We start from the raw sequence: 20485 nt of genomic DNA on the forward strand, positions 1-20485 counted from the left end.
ACCCATCACCGTGCTTAAGAGTATCCAAACCAATGCATGGAAATTCCAGAAACGTGCATCCCACCTACACACGGAAATCCCAGAGATAGATTGTTGGGATGGAATGCGCACTCTCCCTCTGGAGGGCACACGGAAAATCTAAATGCCAAATACAAGGTTTTGAAAAATGGGGAATATTCTTTTGTAAAAGATAACTGAAAAAGACCTTCATAGAGCTAATCAACGAGTATTTTTTGGCGGCCTTTTTCATCCCATACCCTCTTCTGCAGACAAACCAGAGACCTCCATTTTCAGCAGCTGGTTCCACTTTTCCTCTGTGAATATGCCTTACCTCTATTTGTAGTTAGATAATAATATAGCCCTAGGTGGAGTGTTCACCATTGTTTTAGTAACTTGAAATACAAGCATGGAGCTATTTCCCATCACTGCATTTTCCCTTGACCCTCTCATAATTATCTTGTATCTTGTCTGGCACATCATCTTATTTGACAAACCATTTGTATTTCTGATGAAATTTTTTTAAAAAATCTCTAATGGGAAAGTTCTTTATAAATGGTTCTTTCTTGCATAATCTACCCTGCAAAATTAGATTTCGATAAAATTAAACAAGGCATGGACTTTAAATGCATTCAAATAAGATATTGTGCACAAAAAAGCAGCTTCTCTCCGCTTCTTTTAGAATAGGAATAAAAATGTCACACATTTATGGGTACCATGTTTTAATAAGTCCATTTATTTTTCAAAGTGCAAATTAAGTCATTTAGAGTTAAAATGCAACATTTGTTAAAATGAGTACTATGAGGATTAATACAATACAAAGGCTCCAGCCACATGTCTGTCATAGCCATTGTATAAACAGTCAAATCAAGAGTCAGTCTGCGGGAATTAGAAGCAGCCTCATTGTATTTTGTTACTATTGTCAGTCTGGTTATATATAAATATGTATATATGTATATATATATTGTATATATACATATATAATATATAAATATAAAAACTCACAGTAACATGGGATACATCAACATTATGAGTCAGTGAAAGTTGTCACATCTTTCATTAAACCAGCCACTGCAATGGTAAGAATTTACACTAATGAACCCTTTTAAGTTTGTTAGATACTGTCATAGGCAATATTTAAAATCACATTGCCCCAAGAATGACAAACACAAGGTTATACACTGTTATATTTGAAATGATAATTATTTTCTGACACTAAAGTTCTGCAGTATGTTAGCAACAACACACTTAAAATGAACTCTGTGGCCCTGCCAGTTTGTTCAAGGTTCTCATCAACAAGTGCAGTCGAGCAAGTCTGTCCCAGGATTAGATATGTGGAAGAAATGAGAAAAGGTGCTTGCACACTTTTACCTGAATAAAACAAGCGAATGCCCAACATGAACAGGGCCAGAAACTCTACAAAAACAAAATTATTGCTTCAAAGCATTATCATGGTTGATTTTGTCTCAACAAAAAAATGAATACAATGTAGTCAAAATGATTTAACTTAATAAGTGCATGATTGAGCTGGCTTTCTGGCTACTCTAAGAATAATTAATTTCAGTTTTTGTAATAGCGGGGAATATTAATACATGTAGCTATGAGCCTATTAAACTAGAACATTACGCCTATAAAAGCAGTCCAAGTTTGGTTTAATACCCTATTAGACCAAATTTAACATTTTTGTATGTCTAATTGCAATAATCCATTATGGCAGTCCAATATGGGGCATCCATTCTCATAATCAAATTATAATCAAACAGCTTTGCCCACATAAGTGGCAAAGAATAAACATTGAGGTTTTATTCAGGTTACGTTGATAATTGAAAACACTGACTAATTTGAACTTGACTCTTTGCAATGTGCTGACTAATGTCATGTTTAACCTCAAACCAAATCCATATTTACTAAATTCATCTTCCACTAAATACATCACTAATGAAATTGATTCTGTTTGCCCTTCTCAAATATGATCTGAATACCAGATCATGATATGTCGACTTCATACCTAATAAATATATTCTTTTCTTTGTATAGTACAGACACACTATGTCATTAAGAATCAAATGCTTCTTTGATGGAAACTGAACTCAAAAGCTGCTTTACGAGTTTGTGCTAAATCAAAATAAATATTCACACCTGAGCAACAGCCACACTCACTTGAACTGTACTCTGACTCCATCCACAGCCAAGGACTGACAGACAGAAGACATTCAACATAGTGGTTTTCTTCATTGCAAATTATGGGATAAATTCATGCATCACAGGTTTTACAATTGTACATACTTTACATGATATATAAATCTTCAGTTAAAAGACAGTTTTACTGATATTACCACATCTTACATCCTGAGAAGATTAACATTTGTGATTATATGCACTAAATTTTACATAAAACCACGTTACAACATGTAACTGAAGAGCCCGAAAATTCTGAAGGAAATTTCAACATGCTAGGAGTGACTTAGAGCACGAAGATTGCAGTAAAACAACCATCAATGTGTCACTGAGTAATGCCATTTTGTTTAATGAATAAGTCTTCTCCACATGTCAAGTGCAGACACTGCATTCACAACTCTGCAACCTGATGGAAGCTTCGCAAACAAGTCAAGAGTTGATGATATGGACTTCCGGGGGTTGCCACCACCTCAAAGACTGACTGGAAGGCCCGGCGATCCAGCTCCTCTTCAATCTGTTTCCTGTAAAAATCCATGGCTAATAGGCAGAACAAGTTTACATCAATCTGGTCCGATTTACCCATTCGGCTGACAATATGGGGAAGGCTGAGAGAACAGTTAAGAGATAATAACTTTACTGCAAATGTTAATAATGACATTAGAGTCAAGTTTACAATACACTTTTTGATTTGCCTAATAATTTTGATCAAGTCTCTTTCAATACCCATTTCCAGCAACATATTTTCCAATTGAAATTCCAAAGAAAACAAGCTGTCTGGTTAAAAGACAATTAGTTCCCTTCTCATATTGATTCTTTCAATAATTACTCATAGCTCAAGCAGAAAGCACGACACTACAGGAGGCTACTTATTATTTCTCAGATTGTTTGCAGACTTCTTATTTTTTCATTACTTTCAAAATCTTTGATCAAGTGGAACAAAGCAAATGACATCCACTACGCTGGATCAACTGAGTTCCTTCCTTCAGCTTTGCCACTAACAAGAGGTGTCAAGCTGAGTTAACACTTCACACTGGTACTTAGTTTCATTATGAAGGGGAATCTTTCTGGTTTCCTTTTTACATAACTGGATTCAGAACAGGATGCTCACCCTCTTTTGAATGGTTACGTGGAGTTGCAAGAGAGAGTCAAAGCAAAATACAATAAAGTGCTTCATCCTTTTAACAAGCAATTTCAAAGCACATCAAATTCATAAATGTTCCACAACTCAGTAGTAATGGCATTTGTGGTTGGAAAACCTGCTTTCAGATTAGTCTCTACTGCACCAGTTTGTGCCATAATTCCTACTAGGTCAAACGTAAAGCTGGGTAAATCTGCAGAATTAATATTGGCCATTTTAATAACTCAACTCTCAATGTATTTTACTGAATGAAGTTAAATTCCTAGATAAGGATGTCTTGGGGCTTATATGCTTACAGACTGCTTCAGCTTGTTTAAAATGTGTTGCGTCTTATAGTTCTCATCTTCCGCGCCTTTACTAGTTAAAATTAAACAATCAAGGATACAGGGCTGAGATCCATGTGCTGGTAGAAGCACTGACAAAGAAACAGGAGAGGCTCCACATTGCCATCGCTACCGGCGTTCTCTGAGTGAAATTTGAGAGTGACAACATTACCCAGTCCCTCACCATGGAAGATTGTCCAGTATTGTGAAGTGTTTGAAACACCTGCAAAAAGAACACAAAAAGAAGTTTTCAATGCAGAATAACAACTCAATCCTGCTTGTAGGACACTGCGGTGTACAGTTGGTTTCTGCGTTTCACCCACAAAATGTACAGTAAATCCTCTCTACAGTATGTTCTGTGAAGGTCATTGAAACGTCAATGATGTGGTAAGGCGCTGCATCAAATGCAAGAATTATTATTATATTCAAACAGAGTGAGAAAGGATGTTCAACAACTGGTTGAAGTGCAGCACTGCATGTTATAGGATTTCACGTGCAACACAAAACCTTACAATCCTCAGAATTGTGGCAATTCTAAATGAAGCTTTTTATAACAGTATGAAAACCCACTCTTAACTCTCACTGTAGTTTAAAAACACCCAAACCTTTCTCCAAAGATTCCTTGCGCAAAGTACAATTAATAATATTATCCTGCAGCAGAAGCCTTGCCAATTCGATAAGAAACGAATGGGAATAAAAAAAATACCTTGTAAACAACGGCAGCCATCAACTGTGGGTAAGGTTGCTGGCTGGAAATAAATTCACCAATAACCTTGTTCATCACATCCTGGGGTGGGAAGAAGTCATCAAGGAACTGTGGGAGGATCCGTGCCACAACTCGTGCCTCACAAGGAAACCCTTTCCTAATTCTACCAACCAGAAACAGATTGAATTTTTCAAGTTGCTAAACTCAGAACAAATATACACTTAATTTTCTGGCTGCTAAATTGGATTTTTTTGAGGGGTTAGCCGACAAATGAGGCAATCCATCAGCAAGCATTATAGTATCCAAACTAGAGAGTTCCACACATGTGTGCCATCTATATATGGAGATTTCCCTGGCTGGAATGGAATGTGCACTGCTGGAATTTAACCAGCTAACACTGCAAAGTTTGGATTGCTTTCAATATGTTTTGGAAACAAACCAGAATTTTGCAACCACCAAAGAAGCATGTTTGTTGCCTTACCAGTTTACCAATACAAAGTAAGTTTCACAGTACTGTCCAGCCATCCTACCTGTTTGAGCATTGACTTCCAAAGTTGAGAACATTTCTATCCTCAAACCTAATGATCTAGAAACGCTGGACAACCAAAACAGTGGTTTGCCTGGGTTTGTCTTCTCAAAGCCAGTACATCCTTCACAGTCACTCCCAATTGCCTCTTCTTCCTCCCCAAGGATTTTTTAAGTAAAATATAAAATAAAATATATTATTTATGTCAACCTAAAAAAAGGATAAGGATTGGGTGGATCTACTTGATTTTTGAACAAGAAACATCTGGTCTTATGATGACCTAGTGATGATTCTTATTTTATCGCATAAGCAATATTTGCATTTAACGTTGGACTACAATTCCTTAAGTTGCAGTTGGTCCTATGAAATCTCAATGTCAAGAAACGTGTGCACTTGCATTTGCACAAACGGCAAGCCATAAGATTACAGCCACCGCAATTAAGCCCAGCTCTATCCTAACTCACCCCACGCATGCACATGTATACCTGCCATTTGTGTGGTTACTAAAAAGGGTAGCCAAGGTTCATTTAACAAGAGGGATTGGCCTGGCATTCTGGATTTACGAGATCTAATAGGTGGTTCCTTCACCCAAACGAAACTCCTCTTCTGAAGTACATCACTTGTGACCAAGAATATGACCACACAAACCCATTATTGTACAATTTCTGTAAAAGCTACATTCCTCTGAAAAGCACCCACCTGTCAAACAGGACTGATACCCGTTCCATAGCCACGATGACAGATTCACTGTCGGGAGCTGTGGAGTCGGTTTCTGTAATCCGTCCAGGGCTGCCCTTCTCTTTGCCTGTTTACACCATAAAAAGATTCAAATTTGGAAAACTCCTGTAACACATCATTTTTTTCTAACAACCCTGCAAGCATTGCTGCACCAAAGAAAAATATTTTATATGGTTTCATACATTTCAATGGTCTTGTTTCAGATGGTATAAAAAAATCTGAAAAGTATTGCTTAAATTTTTTTTTCTGGTCAGCCGGGTGTCTGATAAACATAATCACCATTGCTATGCTTAAGAGTATCCAAACGAGGTAGAGGTCCATCATTGTATGGAGAGCACACACTGTTCCCAGTATAAGCACCCTGCTAACCTAATCCCAGAAAGTATTAGGCACACGTTGCCAAGAACCAACTCTAAAGTGGACATAAAAGCATCGATAGGAGGATTGATCATTTCAAAAGGCTTCCAAAATGACATGACAAGAAGTGAGTGACAAAAATTCAAAGTTTCAAGTCCAAGGCAATGAGTTAAACCTGATAATCAAGTTTACTGAAGCTTCATCAAATATTACATATCACATTCATCTTGGAAAATAAAAACCTAAATGGGGTAGAGGAGCTAAGGGATCAATGGATACACATACACAATTCACTAAAAGTAGCAACACAGGTTAATAAGGCCATAAAAAAAATGCAAACCAGGCATTGGGGTTCATTTCTAGAGGGATAGAAATGAAAAGCAGGGAAATTATGGTAAACTGCTATAGAAATTTGGTTAGACCACACTTAGAATACTGTGTGCAATTCTGGTCCCCACATTATAGAAGGGATGTAGAGGCACTGGAGAGGATGCAAAGGAGATTCACAAGGATGATCCCAGAACTGAGAGGTTATACCTGTCAGGAAAGGCTGAACATACTTGGACTCTTTTCTCTTGAAAAGAGGAGGGTAAGGGGTGACCTGATAGAGGTCTTTCAAATGCTGAAAGGTTTTGATAGGGTAGACATCGGGAAGATGTTTCCACTTGTGGGGGAGACCAAAACCAGGGGCCATCAATATAATAGTTCAAATAGAGAAGTTAGAAGAAATTTCTTCACAGAGAGTAGTGGGAATGTGGAACATGGTGGAACAAGGAGCTGTTGACGCAAATAGCATAGATGTATTTAAGGGAAAGCTAGATATATATTATAATATATATATTTTATATTACACATGAAGGAGAAAGGAATAGAAGGTTATGCTTGAAGTTTAGTTGAAGGACAGGAGGAGGCTCATGTGGAGCATAAACACCGACACAGACCAGTTGGGACGAATGACCTGTTTCTGTGCTGTATATTCTAATGTTTTCTAATGTATTAACAAGTGTGGTGTATCATAGGTCGCAATTCAATACCTGTATACATGCAGGTTAGCATCAATCCCAATGCAGCCATTGCTCTGTGAGGACTGTGCATATTCAGTCTATCTACACTGAGTTTTACCAGCGCCTCTCCATCCAAACGCGAAAGTTGTTCTGACAGCAGAAGACGTTCCATCCCACGCAGCACACAATGATAGATTATAGAAGGAGTAGATTCTTCACTCCCAGAGATCATTACACCACACATCTGAAAACAATTAATTAAAGAAGTTACACTTAAATCTACAACCCATGGCCCCACCAAACATTCGGACTAGCCTAGGTAAGTCCGTGTTCAATTGGTAGTGTGTTTCCAGGTTTTTCTTGCTTGAATACTTTTTGACTTGTGGCATAATTCAAAAAATATTCAATCACAAATATTTATTTTGCTGGCCGACCAAAAGGCTTACACAAATGCTACCTATTTAGAGATTGACTATTATGTCCTTTGTGGGTGATTGGACACATTGCCCCTCTGCTTACTGCCATTTGTTCAGAACAAATATCTCCAAACAAACTCACTATAGTCCAATTTTCTAAATCACCATATAAACCCACAAGCTTTCAATTGAGTGTCTGTCTGGATACAAACCACTGTATTAACAAGAGACTTGAAAAACAACTATTTGTGGCCAAAATAACTAATATAGCTCTGTTACCATTTACAGGAGTAACAATATGGATAGATATTACACAATGTAACCTTTCAGATACTGTACCGTCTGCTTTATACCTATCTAATACAATGCACCACACACTAAGCAATACCTGAATGATGCCTGCAGTGAATTCAGGTCCCACGTCGAGTGGGTAGTTTTCTATCAGGTAAAAGGCTGTTGCACACATCACTAATACATGCTGTTGATTGTGGATGTTAACACAACTATATAAAGAACAAAACAAAATATTAGCAATGCTGTTTAAACTTTGCTCGGTTTATATCAGAATACAGACAATTTTAATAAGATGCATCTTAGTTGAGGATATATTAATATAGCTAGGTTTATTCTGCTACCCTTGGGGTAGGGGGGGGAGGGGAGGAGGAGGTTTAGGGACTATTTGCGAAAAATCTCTCTCTCTAGAAAATGCAATGGGTGTAGAACCCATGATAGGATAGTTTCTACTTGGTTTATCAATGGAGCAAACTACACCTTGACAAAGTCAATAAGGAAGCAGCTGTTCGGAAGGAACTGACTTTTCATGCTCTAAAAGAAATAAGAGAATGGAAACCAATTATCTTACATAAAGCTAGGTTTAAAACACTTAGCCTAAAAAAATTCAGGCAGAAACATTAATTTTTTTCCTTTACTTCCCATTATCTACTTGCATTAAATGGAATGTTTAGAACCAGGTAATATTCTCATTCCCACTCAGCACTTTGGAGGCAATATAGTTCATTAGTAAGTCACGATAAACATAAAATTCTTCCATACTGTGCTATTCCACGCAGGTTGGACAGCAGGTAATCACTGATGATTGGAATGAGCTGTTTTGCTGTATCATCCAATAGATCACATTCCAGAATGTAAAGAATTCCATGCAGTGCTCCTATCCGAGAAGGCATATGAGTACTTCGCAATGTGGTCTCCAACAGACGACTTATAGGCTCTGCAATAGCCTTATCCTATAGAACATACATAAAACAGGAAAAGTGAACGATAAAGAGTTAAAGCTTTTAACAAGCCAAACAAAAAAATAATTTTACATGTAACCTCCATTGTCTCCCCCCACCCTAACTCTGGAACCTCCTTCACCCGTACCAACCCGGCCGTTCCCTTTGCTTGGCTGACAGTGGCTTACTCCACATCTCCTGTTCTATTCGCCTCATCAGCCTCCTGGCCCCGCTCTCTGGAACTCCATTCCCAGGTCCTTCCTCCCTTTTTCAAGGTCAGTCTCAAAACAAACCTCTTTTTGACCGCACTTTGAACCTCAGCTCCGGTGCCCACCAAGCATTGTCAAGCACCTTGGGACATCCTCCCGACGTGAAAGGCACTTTATAAGTGTAAATTTCATTGTAAACTGCAACTATTCAAAATCTTAATGAAGAAAACCAGACCATTGCTAAAACAATAAACAAGTAATGATTATGCTGTAGACTTTTCTCGCCCTTGACAATCTATACTAAGACCTACTCCCACATTTAGATAAAAGAGAACTTTTAAAGTTGTTATTTTAACACCTCATTTATGTTACAGAGATTCTTTAAACAGGTGTTGCTGTAATTTTCTAATTTTAGCAGTGATGTGGAGTTCACGCTGACTTCTCAATAAAACCAATGTATAGTTGTATAAAGACAGTGAAAAATCACAAACCCTGATTAACAGGAGAAATTCAAACTCAGTTTACCTTCAGGTTGCCAGGAACAAAATTGGGAACTTCGAGAATCCATTATTTTGTGATACGAGTAACGTTGTGAGATTTTGCAGGCTATACGTTTGTGATAGAGTGAAGAGATACCATTTCCCCACTTACCATGCCCAGAACGGCTGCTGCCTTACAGACTGCAGGCACTAAATACTGATTAAGAATTTCATCCTCTGCCGGATGCAGTTTCTGCAGTTCTGTCAGAGTGCTGTACATCATTTCAAACTGGTTTCTTTCAGTAAACAAATCCGAAACTGCCAGAAGCTGCAAAGGAAATACACATTTAAATTTGGACATGGGATTACACATGGGATTCAATTACAGTACTTCTGACTTTCCTACATTAATTTTGCATATATTGCTTTGAGAGATTACATACCTGCATTTTTTCCCAGAAAATGAACGAATAAAAGATTATTTCCAGATCAAATGCAACACTTACCGATCTTACCACCTCGCTGATCAGGACAACAGGGGTTTTCTTGCCAGTGTTAGTGGGAAGTATCCACTGAGAGTAGAGTTCCAGTAAGAACTGGGAACAGGAATGAATGTCAACCCCAGCCCGATGCTTCCTGCAGTAAAGTTAGGAAAGTGTTAAAAGATGGTGAAACAGACTAAAATCAAATTTGTACCAAACAAGCCTTCCAACTCATGATGCTCAATGCATTGCTCAGCTGGATAATCACCTGCAAACCATCCCTGGCTCCAGTCAGGTCTCCACTTGACCTAGAGCTAGAGAAATTCACCACCGAGGTGAGTGCATTAATGACCTGAGTTTTGAGGAGAAGTAGACAATGGAGGAACATTGTTGAAGATTCAGTTCAGATCTCCCTCCGGCAGGTGAGATATTTATTTCAGTCATTTTGTTTTCGGACTTTGGCTTCACAGATTTTCTCTGTAAGAGGACCAACATGAGACCTTCTTACAGGTGTCTGTTGGTCTGTAACTAGTTGGGAGAAACGCAAGTGGTGCAAGGTTACCCATGCTACATGCTTTCTCCACAAGGAGTCCAGGAGGCCTTCAAGTTTTCTAAATGATGACACAAATGTATAGAAATTGCATATTAACAACACCACAACAGACCTTGAATTAATTGGCGAAGTTGGAGGAGAGGATGGAACAGGCACATCAGTTTCATCTTCCTCATCTTCATCCCACTCTTCTTCTCTCAATGGGGTGATGTTGTTTCCCAGCCAGATAGAATGAATGGATACCTGCACAGCAAGAAAGTAAACTATTGAAAGTAAAGAAGAAATGCCTCAAATGCTCATAACTGTCAAACAGCAGAGCTAGAATAGCAGATTCTAGCATTGATTTATTGTTAAGATAATAGTTCCTAAACTGCTCAAAGCTCTTCAAAATGTATTAAGTACAATTCAAACTGATTATATTTAAAAATGGATGAAATGAAAACTGCACATGCTTAACCAATTAACTTTAAAAACAACAAATTGCATTTATATATCATCTTTCACGTCAGGAGGATGTCCCAAGGTGTGGAACAGTCAAGGGTTTGCACCCGAGCTGCAGATTGGAGTCAAGAGAGGTGGAGGGCAAGTGGGGTGGTGGTGGGAAGATAACTGAAGGTCCCACTCTCTGGAACTCCATCCCTGGAGTGTCATCGCCTCATCCCTTCTCTCGCTTCCTTCAAGGTCCACCTCAAGACCTTCCTCGTTGACTGCCCTTCAGTCATCTTCCCACTTTGGCCCACACCCCAAATGCAAACCCTCGACTGTCGAGTGCCTTGGGACATCCTCCTGACTTGAAAAGCGCTATATAAATGCAATTTGTTGTTGAATATTAAAGGAGGGCAAATAGCTGCTGATTCTCACACATTCAAACAAACAAATACTCCATACCTGTCCCAGTTTATAATTCATGTTCCCCATTTCCCGCTCGGTATTTATCTGTAGTAAAAGCTTTTCATGGCTTATCAGGGCACCTAGATTTAAGAAAAATGCAATAAATTGTTAAAAGATTTAGTAAAAGATACATGGTTAATATCAATTAGTTTATGCAGGTAAGCACAACTGGCAGATCAGGGCTTTGTATCTTTTAGTTTCAAACTTTTGAAACCAATTGAAGGTGATAAAATGTACAAATGAGTTCAAGAAACTATTCGATGCATTTCTGGCAAGAGAAAGGCATAAGGAATATCGAGATGGTTGCTAACTATCAGAACAGGTACAGGGCTTGTTGGCTCTTTTTCTGTTTTAAAAGTATTGTCAAGAATAATTTCTAAATATATTGTGACTGGGAGCAGTGCTAGATTTTGTGTAAGGAACTCAATTGACTCTAGTCTGACATCATTGCAATACAGAGCAGCTACGGACATCCACCAAAGGTTCAGCCTCTCATTTATCCTGCCAGCCCCGAGCAAAGTGTAATTGTACACTCCTAGTTTAACAGCCACGTCCATTTTCCAATTTACAACAGTAACAACTATCATTCTTGTTACAAACGCAGAACAAGAAGCATACATTATAGGCAATATTTGGGGGGTTTTCCCTGTATTTCACAAATCATTAAGCAATTGAATACAAGAAATGGATTGAATATGCTCTGAGGAAAAATGGAAAAAATAGTTTTAAAGAGCCCAAATTTACAAAGACCATCACAGAAAAGTTATGCAACTTCAACAGAGGTTCACGAAAAGTTCAAACAGGAAGCATGAAATCCCAAACAGAATGTTGCAGTGCAACATACCAGTTGTCGAAGCAGATAGAGATGGCACAGGGTCCCATGCTTGGTACGGATAGTGGGATGCTATGTTGTCCCTCTTTGATACCATTGCTTGGATTTCCTGTTCCACAATTCCCCGGATAAGAGTCAATTTTCTTCCAAACCTGCAAACAAAGTTGCCAAATGATCAGCTCAACAACTTCCATATATAAAGGCCTCCCCGCATGATAGTTTCTCGGAGCGCTGACCCTCCTCATCAACATCACCTTCGGTCACCCTCCTACCCTACCCTCCCTGACCTCCACCCTGTGATCCCAATCCCCAGCTCGGGTCCAAATCCCTAATTGTCCAGCGCCCTGGGACATTCTCCTGACGTGAAAGGCGCTACACAAATGTAATTTGTTGTTGTAGTCATGTTCATCAACTATCAACTAAAATCTGTAAATGGAACATTTTAAAATTATTTTTTTGCAGAAGAATTTTTAATCGGATAGGTTCTAAGAATTAAAGCTTCAGTGCCTCTTAACTTTGATGGACTGGAATAACTCTCAAAGGACCTGGAAGAGAAACTTTCAAGAGTGCAGTACAGTGGTTAATGATGCATTAATATGCAACATCAGAGCATGAGACATTTACCCTGATTTCGAATTTCCTTTTGGTTCCCAATCTCAGCTGCAATACACATGGAGAATAAATCAGTGCTCAGATTGCTGGCCAGAGTGTCATTGGTGTGGGATTAGAAACAAGCCATCTTCATCCCCTCCCTTTAAGAAGAAACACATTTGGCCTTGAAAACAGCAAACTAAAGGGACCAATGGGGGAGGGAAGTCAAAATTCCATTCATGCACGGATAATGGAATGAAAACCTCAGAGAGACATTCTTGTCCATACCAGATAACAAAACGGTTGTGTGAGTTCCTTTATACGTGAAAATTTATTACAGCTGGATAAGCAAATATTGTAAAACTGACCTTGTATCGAGAGACTTCAAAGTTTTATTACGAGGCTGGTGTTCAAGGCAGCTAGTGGCTGGATTCCCTGCTGCTGGAATTGCCATGGCACTTAGCACCAAGGATGTTATTGCTTGCACCGCAAGAATATTAATCTGGGTCCTCTCAGTGTCCTCCTAAAAACATGAACAGGATACTATATCATCATAAAACAAAAGCAACCTCAAAATAATAAGCATGACACAATATGAAACTATTTATAAAATCAACTGAAGGTGAAACAGTCCAAATATCAAACTACCAATGAAGTTAAGGTCACGACAGACAAAACACTATCTGATAGCAAGATTCCATTCAACAGCATTCTTTTGCAATTCTTAAAGTAGGTCCTTGGATTTGAACCCATTAGCTGCTATAGGGGAGTGCCAGGAATGCTATCATCACTGTTGTCTGTATGCAAAATTGGTCATTCACTTCATAGCTCTTTGTGGGATATTGCTGTTTGTGGGATATTGCTCTGTGCAAGCTGGCTAAAATGTTCGACTCCAAATAAAATCCCTATACTTCATAGTAATACTGAAAAGCACTCTGAGACTTCCTCAAAACATGAAAAGAGCTCTATCAAATGCAAGGATTATTATTAGACACTGACTAATTTCCCCCAAATTTAAACGGCCAAGTATCCTACTCCTATTCTGTAATTCCAATGTTAAAGTATTTTAAATGAACAACCTGCTCACATCATAGAATATTACAGAAGGAGGCCATTCGACGCATCGTGCCTTCGTCGGCTCTTTGGAAGAGATACCCAATCAGTCCCACTCCCCCGTTCTTTCCCCATATCCTTGCAAATTTTTACTTTTCAAATACCTATCCAATTCCCTTTTGAAAGTTGTTATTCAATCTGTTTCCACCACCCTTTTAGGCAGTACATTCCAGACCTATGTAAAAAAAATTCTCCTCATCTACCCTCTGGTTTTGTCAATTATCTTAAATCTATGTCCCGTGGTTAATGATCTACCTGCCAGTGGAAAAAGCTTCTCCCTATCTACTCTTATCAAAACTCATAATTTTGAACACCTCTATTAAATCTCCCATTAACATTCTCTTCTCTAAGGAGAACAATCCCAGCTTCTCTAGTCTCTCCAAGTAACTAAAGTCCCTCATCCCTGGTATCATCCTGGTAAATCTCATCTGCACTCTCTCCGAGGCCTTGATATTCTTCCCAAAGTGTGATACCCAGAATTGGACACAATACTCCAGCTGAGGCCTAACTAGTGACTTACAAAGGTTTACCAGAACTTCCTTCCTTTTGTACTCTGTGCCTCTATTTATAATACTCTATTTATGTGGAGTCCTGTAGCTCAGTGGTAAGAGCACTCACCTTGCAAGCGAGACACCTGGGTTCAATTGCAGGCAAGTTTCCTTACTCCACGCCTAATAATAATCTCTCCAAAAAACAATAATAAATTGGTCATTTTCAATCCACGACTGTTTATGGGACACTGCTGTGCGCACTTGGCTGCCGCGTTTCGCCCACAAATATACAGTCAATTCACTTTACAGTCTATTCTGTGAAACGCTTTGAGACGTCGAGAAGATGTGAAAAGCGCTATATCAAATGCAAGGATTATTATTATAAAGCCAAGGATCCCTTATGCGTTTTAACAAGTCTATCAACCTGTCCTACAACCTTCAAAGATCTGTGTATGTGAACACCCAGGTCTCTCTGCTCCTGTACCTTCTTTAAAACTACCAGTTATTGTATATTGCCTTTCCTCATTCTTCCTCCCCAAATATATTACCTCACACTTCTCTGCATTAAACTTCATCTGCCATGTGTCTGCCTACTTCACCAGTATATGTCCTCCTGAAGTCTTCTACCATCTTCCTCACTGTTTACTGCATTCCCAAGTTTTGTGTCATCTGCAGACTTTAAAATGTTGGTCGCTATATCCAAGTCCAAGTCATTCACTTATATCAAAAAGAGCAATTTTGCTAACTCGTCTATTATGTAGCACCTTATCAAATGCCTTCTGAAAGTCAATGTACACTACATCAACTGTACTGCCTTCATCAATACTCTCCGTTATTTCATCAAAGAACTCAATTATGTTTATGAGAACACAATTTCCCTTTAACAAATTTGTGTTGACTGTCATTATGACACGATTACCAACACAGCTTTATTTGTGGAATATATTTAATTGGCCAATGTATATTACGAGATCCTGCTGCATGACCTTTTTAATATTTCAAGTGTCACATTTGATGGTAAAAGATGTAGACCAAACCGAAACATGCACAAACACCGACCGCTCTGTTAATGGTATATTTAAGCAGGGATGTTTTAATGAGAGGCGAGTTCTTGCTGAAGAAAAAAATTCCCAAAGCCTAAGTTAGGTTCAACGTTATTACGTGTGGATCAATTTAAAAAAAGAGTCCTGCTTTTCCCTTCTTTCAGAAGTTCAGAGGAAAATTTTACAAATGCAAAACGGGCAGCCACAGGAAAATTAAGCCAGACTATTTGTGTCTCTACTTTTGTGTCGCAGTCACCCTGCAATACAAGATTAGCTTTACATCATGTACATTCCTTGCTGCTTTTGTGTGTGTATGTAGTGGTTTTATATGTTTAACTCCTCGATGATTTATTTGTTTTCGTCAGGCCTAACTGTTCTTCTCAATCTCACAAAAGGAGCTTCTCCAGTTCTGAAAAAGGTTCATATTTGTAACATTCAGGCAGTCTCCTCTTTCAGATGCTGGTTGAACTGCTTTAATTTCCAATTTAATTCAGCTGCTCCCAGCTGAACTGGCCGCAAGGTGACATGCTTGGTAATGAAATGCCAAAATCGAGTCAACCTTCTGTGGCAATCTTGGTAGTCTGCTTCCTGTGTCAAGTGGGTCTGCAGTACTCTGTGGGTGATTAATTCCTTAGCTTATGGACAGGACTTGGGAGGGACATGGATTCTTTCCACTTGGCTGTTGTTAAACCTGCAAGTCAAAGCCTGAACAGGTTAGGGTGGTCCTAAGAGCAGGAAGTTTGCTCTATGGTGCTCTGCAATTTTAGCTGGTTAAACACCAGCAGTAACTTAAGGCTTAGCCTTGGCTCTCCCAGCTTGTATCTAGTACTCTCCAGGAATTAAGTAAGCAGGGAGGAAGGCACTATGGTGTGTCTGACACCTGATCTGCTCAATCAATTCTTCTGTACATCAGTTTCGAAACTCAATTTTCATGTACCTCTTGTGGAACCTCCTCTTCCTGATCCATCGCTAACGGCTGGGTCACGAGCACACCAAGCAGAGTTGCCCAGGTTTCCTCAAAGTGAGTTCGGCTGGTCCATCCTAAAACATAATTAAATAATTAATTGCTTTAGTTATAATAATAATATAGTTCAAATAAGGCTTTGGCTCCTTACAACAATCCTCTGTGGCACATTGCTCATGGAGGAATTAAATGTATCAAAACAGAATCAGCATGTTGCAAACAAAGACTTTTGTGAAGCTAAGAGCACATTTAAATAATATTGTGCTGAAACTTGGCCAACATTCATTTGACTCAAGTGTTTCTGCACTTACCAAGGACATTTATCCGATAAATGAATTCCTTAAAAACTTCTTTCTCCTGAAGGAACTCCACTGGTATTTCAGGGAGAACTGTACCAAATTCACCACCCGGGCTTGGCGACCACCCCAATTTCCAGACCTAAGGAAAGTCAATTGTGAGTTAATATTAAAAATCAAGCCTTGGTGTTACTGCATTAACTTATTCTTGGCATTTGATATTTCAGGCTCCTCCCTTTTAGAAATAGGAATAAGCGTAGGACCCACATACAGAGATTTCTGAAGAATTGTTTAACTTTAAAACCTTAGAAAAGAATTAACCTAAATAATTAAGATGGTAATAACAGAACATAACAAACAATATTTTCTCTTATAGTTCAAGGTATGGAGAATTTTATTCTGTACGCACATTATTTTAGCCAAATTTAAATCGTATGCCTGCAAAAGGATTCTTTTACCAATGCCATCTTTATTAAAAGTTAAAATGTTACTCAATTGTTTGACATTAAAGGCAATGTTTAATGAAACATTCCCATAAAAGTCCCTAAGGTAACTCCATGGATTCAAAACTGGCAACCGTAAATTGATTCAAAAGTCCCCTGTCAATATCCTCACCCGTACCAAAGTCCACCCCCCACCTCCCCATCACCTCAGTCTTTGAAAATACCCATTTTGAAAACAATACTTCACCAATGAAGTAAGCCATACATACCAAAGGAGGAGCATGGGTGTAGCTGTTAACCAGAGGCAGTCTGGCCAGATTGATACTAATATTTCTGAGGGGAGGAGTTAAGAACGCTGGTATTCGATTATTGCTGGGGTGTCCAAAGAATAGTACAGACTGAAGACACTCCACCATTTCAGCCATTACTTCACAAGCTGTTGCAATGTACTTGGCCCCTAAAATAGAAGGGAGAATCAATAGAAGTTTGTAGCCTTGTTTTTCACCAATGTTACAACAACCAATTCATTTCTAAAGTTTCTTGCAGCAACTGCTCAGGGCAGGAAGGATGAAAGATCTACATTTTTATAGTAGCTATAATATAAAAATATTCAACATCATTTTATTGTTTTATTTTAAGTATGGTAACTATTTTTCATATGCAAATAGTGCAATCAATGTGTACACAGTTAAGATCCTACAAGCAGCAATGAAGCAAATAGCTGATTTTATCTACAAGATTCTTGATCAGGACACCGGGAGAATCTTCATTCTCTTTTTAACTAATGTTATGGGATCTTTAATGTCCACCTCAGAATAGGCAGACAGCCCCATCCTCTGAGGAATGGTACCTATGCGAGTGCTGCACTCCCCTTGGATGGATACTAATGGCTAGGTTAAATGATCCCAATTTCCAAATTAAAGTAATGTGTAATTAGTTAACTCCAGGAAGGGGTGAGGGCTGGAAAGAAGGTAAAAAAGGACAGAAAGAACAAGGAGAGCATTTACTTACTCTCAGATACATTTGTAGCCTCTTCATCTTCATTTCTATTTTTTGATTTCCTCTTGTCCTCGAGATGAAGAAGCTCATCACCTGGTTCAACTGCCACTGGAGAAAAACAAGTTTAAATTGGTGAAAAATCACCAAATTCAGAGATCCTGCAGCAGATCATTGGTCAGTTTCTCATCACAAGTGAACCATTTTACTCAAATCAAGATGCTGTCAAAAGTAGAACTTGTGTGAGATGCGCTATAAACGTTGTTGTCTAGTTTTCTACTCGTTTGTTATCTCACATAATTATATAACTTTGAAAGTGATCTATCATTTAGTATGTTTAAGGCAAAATGAATAGTTTATTGAATAATTAAAAATGCAACACCTTAACTTAATTTACTTAAGCACTCTGGGACACTACCTTGCATGAGAGGCGCTATGTAATTGCAAGTTGTTGTTATTGTTGATTTCTGACAGCAATACAAAAAATTCTTACCCGCTTCTATGATGAACCTTATACAGTTGATAACTGAACAGGCTTGCGTTACATATGCTGCAGATGCCAATAAGTTCCAAATAGCAGGCTGCTGCAAGGCCAAGCAGCAACAATCCAAAGTGGCTTGTAAATCCAGGCTCAGTGGAACTTGATCATGCATCAGCTGCCAGCTCACCGCCTACACAATAGAAAATAATACCTGCACATATAAAGTCATACTATCCCTCTGTTCCGCTGAACGGAATAGATATCCAACATTGCCACATGCAACAATACTCCTCCAGACAGTTTCAATTATTTCATACAATCAAACTTACGATGACAGACATATTGTTCCCAAATGGAAATTAGACTTAAAATGATATTTAAGGTCAATGATTTTTTTTAAATGTTAGCTTGGGGAAATGCAACCTAACTAACAATTTCACAACAAAGAGAACATGGCAGGATAGAACACAACAGCATCTTGGTAACAAGAACTACTTCACACCTGTGCCTGATATTATTTCAACCGAAATACGCTCAACTAAAGAAATATCACAATATCCATGGGTAAAAATTGTTGGGGGAACACAAGTTTGCTGTTCATCGGTGCTAGAGACAGTGGTTTGAGGCCCAATATAGTACAGTAAGTGGAGGTTGAGAGAAATTGGGAAATGGAAGAGGCAAAAGAGAAGGTTGAGAAATGATATGGTTGCCGTTTTTAAGATTTTAAAGGGACTAGATAATGTAGACTATGACAAGCTGTTTCAACTTGTCCAGAACAGTAGAACCAGAGGATTGAAGAGGGTAAATTTAAGACTAATCTGCAAGTGATAAATCTACGGAACAAGTTCCCGAGGGAGATGGCGTAAGTGGAAAGTATTGATTCATTCAAATTAGATCATTTATTTTAGAAAATAATATTTTGGATACAGTATATTAGTAATTTGAGCCATGACATATAGTAAGTGTAGGATGGCTTGGAAGAACCAGGCAACTTTGGATCTAAGGTTCCCAAAGTTCTGTTGTAGACTAATCCATACAGAATTAATTGCTATCAACATCTCCATTATTGTAGCTTGCAACTACCATGATGGTAGAAGGTGAACTAGATGGATCTTGGGTTTTTTTGTCTTGCAATTCCTATGTTCCCACAACAGCAGCAACTTGCACTTTTATAGCACAGTCTCAGAGCGCTTAGAACTTGCTGCGTATATCAGCTGAAAATTGGTTTTAACCAAATGGAAAGTACAAACTGGGTGCTTACAGTTCTCTGGCCTCAATGTTGATTTCAACCACTTCAGACCAAAAGAACAGCTCCCATCTTCCATAAAAGCTTACCTTCCCCTTCTCCCTCTTCTGTGACCATAAACACATTATCTAGGTCCCAGTCACACCTTGTCTCTCTGGTCTTCCTCTGCTGCCCTCCTTTGTTTTGCATCATTAGCACCATTTTAACCCATCATCCCCTGTCCCCCACATCATTTTCTCCTTTGTCTTTCTTGCCTTATCTCCCCTCTCTGTTAGCCCTTAAAATCTTTCCCCCGCCCAACATCCCCCAGTTCTGACGAAGGGGCATGGACTCAAAATGTTGACCCACTTTCCTTTCTCCATAGATGCTGCCTGACCTGCTGAGTGTTCCCAGCGATCTCTGTTTTTGTTTCAGATTTCCAGCATCTGCAGTATTTTGCATTTTAGGAAAGTACAAAGTGTTTATTTCTACTTGGATTCCTATGTTATATACATATATGATGGTACATGATAGATGCCATAAAGAGATTGGTGAGGATTTCTATCTAGGGTTTTATTTTGTATGGGGCAGTGGAGGGGGAGGAGTAGTAGAAGAGAAGTTGAGGTACAGTCTGGGGATTTCAATTTGTAGGTGTCAGTTTTATTTTTCTCAGCTTAATGAAACATCAACTTTAGTTGCCGGGCGTATGCAGGTCATTTGGTTTGGATCATTACAAAGCAGCTCCTAATAAATAGGAGGAACAGCCCTTCTAACATCTACA

General features: G+C 38.7%; 1 protein-coding gene across 1 annotated transcript in view; it reads right to left on the reverse strand.

The window, feature by feature from the left end:
* Positions 1-2209: 2209 nt before the first annotated feature.
* Positions 2210-20485, reverse strand: part of htt (huntingtin) — a 111046-nt gene continuing 92770 nt past the window's right edge. The window contains exons 50-67 of the mRNA XM_042342911.1: positions 18492-18669; positions 18014-18109; positions 17272-17459; positions 16575-16701; positions 16237-16340; positions 13021-13175; positions 12074-12213; positions 11227-11309; positions 10451-10581; positions 9810-9939; positions 9476-9631; positions 8437-8627; positions 7772-7886; positions 6998-7211; positions 5568-5673; positions 4343-4505; positions 3699-3859; positions 2210-2780 (exon numbers count right to left, since the gene is read on the reverse strand). Of these exons, the coding sequence (XP_042198845.1) occupies positions 2567-2780; positions 3699-3859; positions 4343-4505; positions 5568-5673; positions 6998-7211; positions 7772-7886; positions 8437-8627; positions 9476-9631; positions 9810-9939; positions 10451-10581; positions 11227-11309; positions 12074-12213; positions 13021-13175; positions 16237-16340; positions 16575-16701; positions 17272-17459; positions 18014-18109; positions 18492-18669 (2652 nt within the window). The 3' untranslated portion in view covers positions 2210-2566. The remainder of the gene's footprint in view (positions 2781-3698; positions 3860-4342; positions 4506-5567; positions 5674-6997; positions 7212-7771; positions 7887-8436; positions 8628-9475; positions 9632-9809; positions 9940-10450; positions 10582-11226; positions 11310-12073; positions 12214-13020; positions 13176-16236; positions 16341-16574; positions 16702-17271; positions 17460-18013; positions 18110-18491; positions 18670-20485) is intronic.

Source organism: Callorhinchus milii, unplaced genomic scaffold (assembly GCF_018977255.1).
Source record: "Callorhinchus milii isolate IMCB2004 unplaced genomic scaffold, IMCB_Cmil_1.0 Scaffold1, whole genome shotgun sequence".
Taxonomy (NCBI): Eukaryota; Metazoa; Chordata; class Chondrichthyes; order Chimaeriformes; family Callorhinchidae; genus Callorhinchus; species Callorhinchus milii.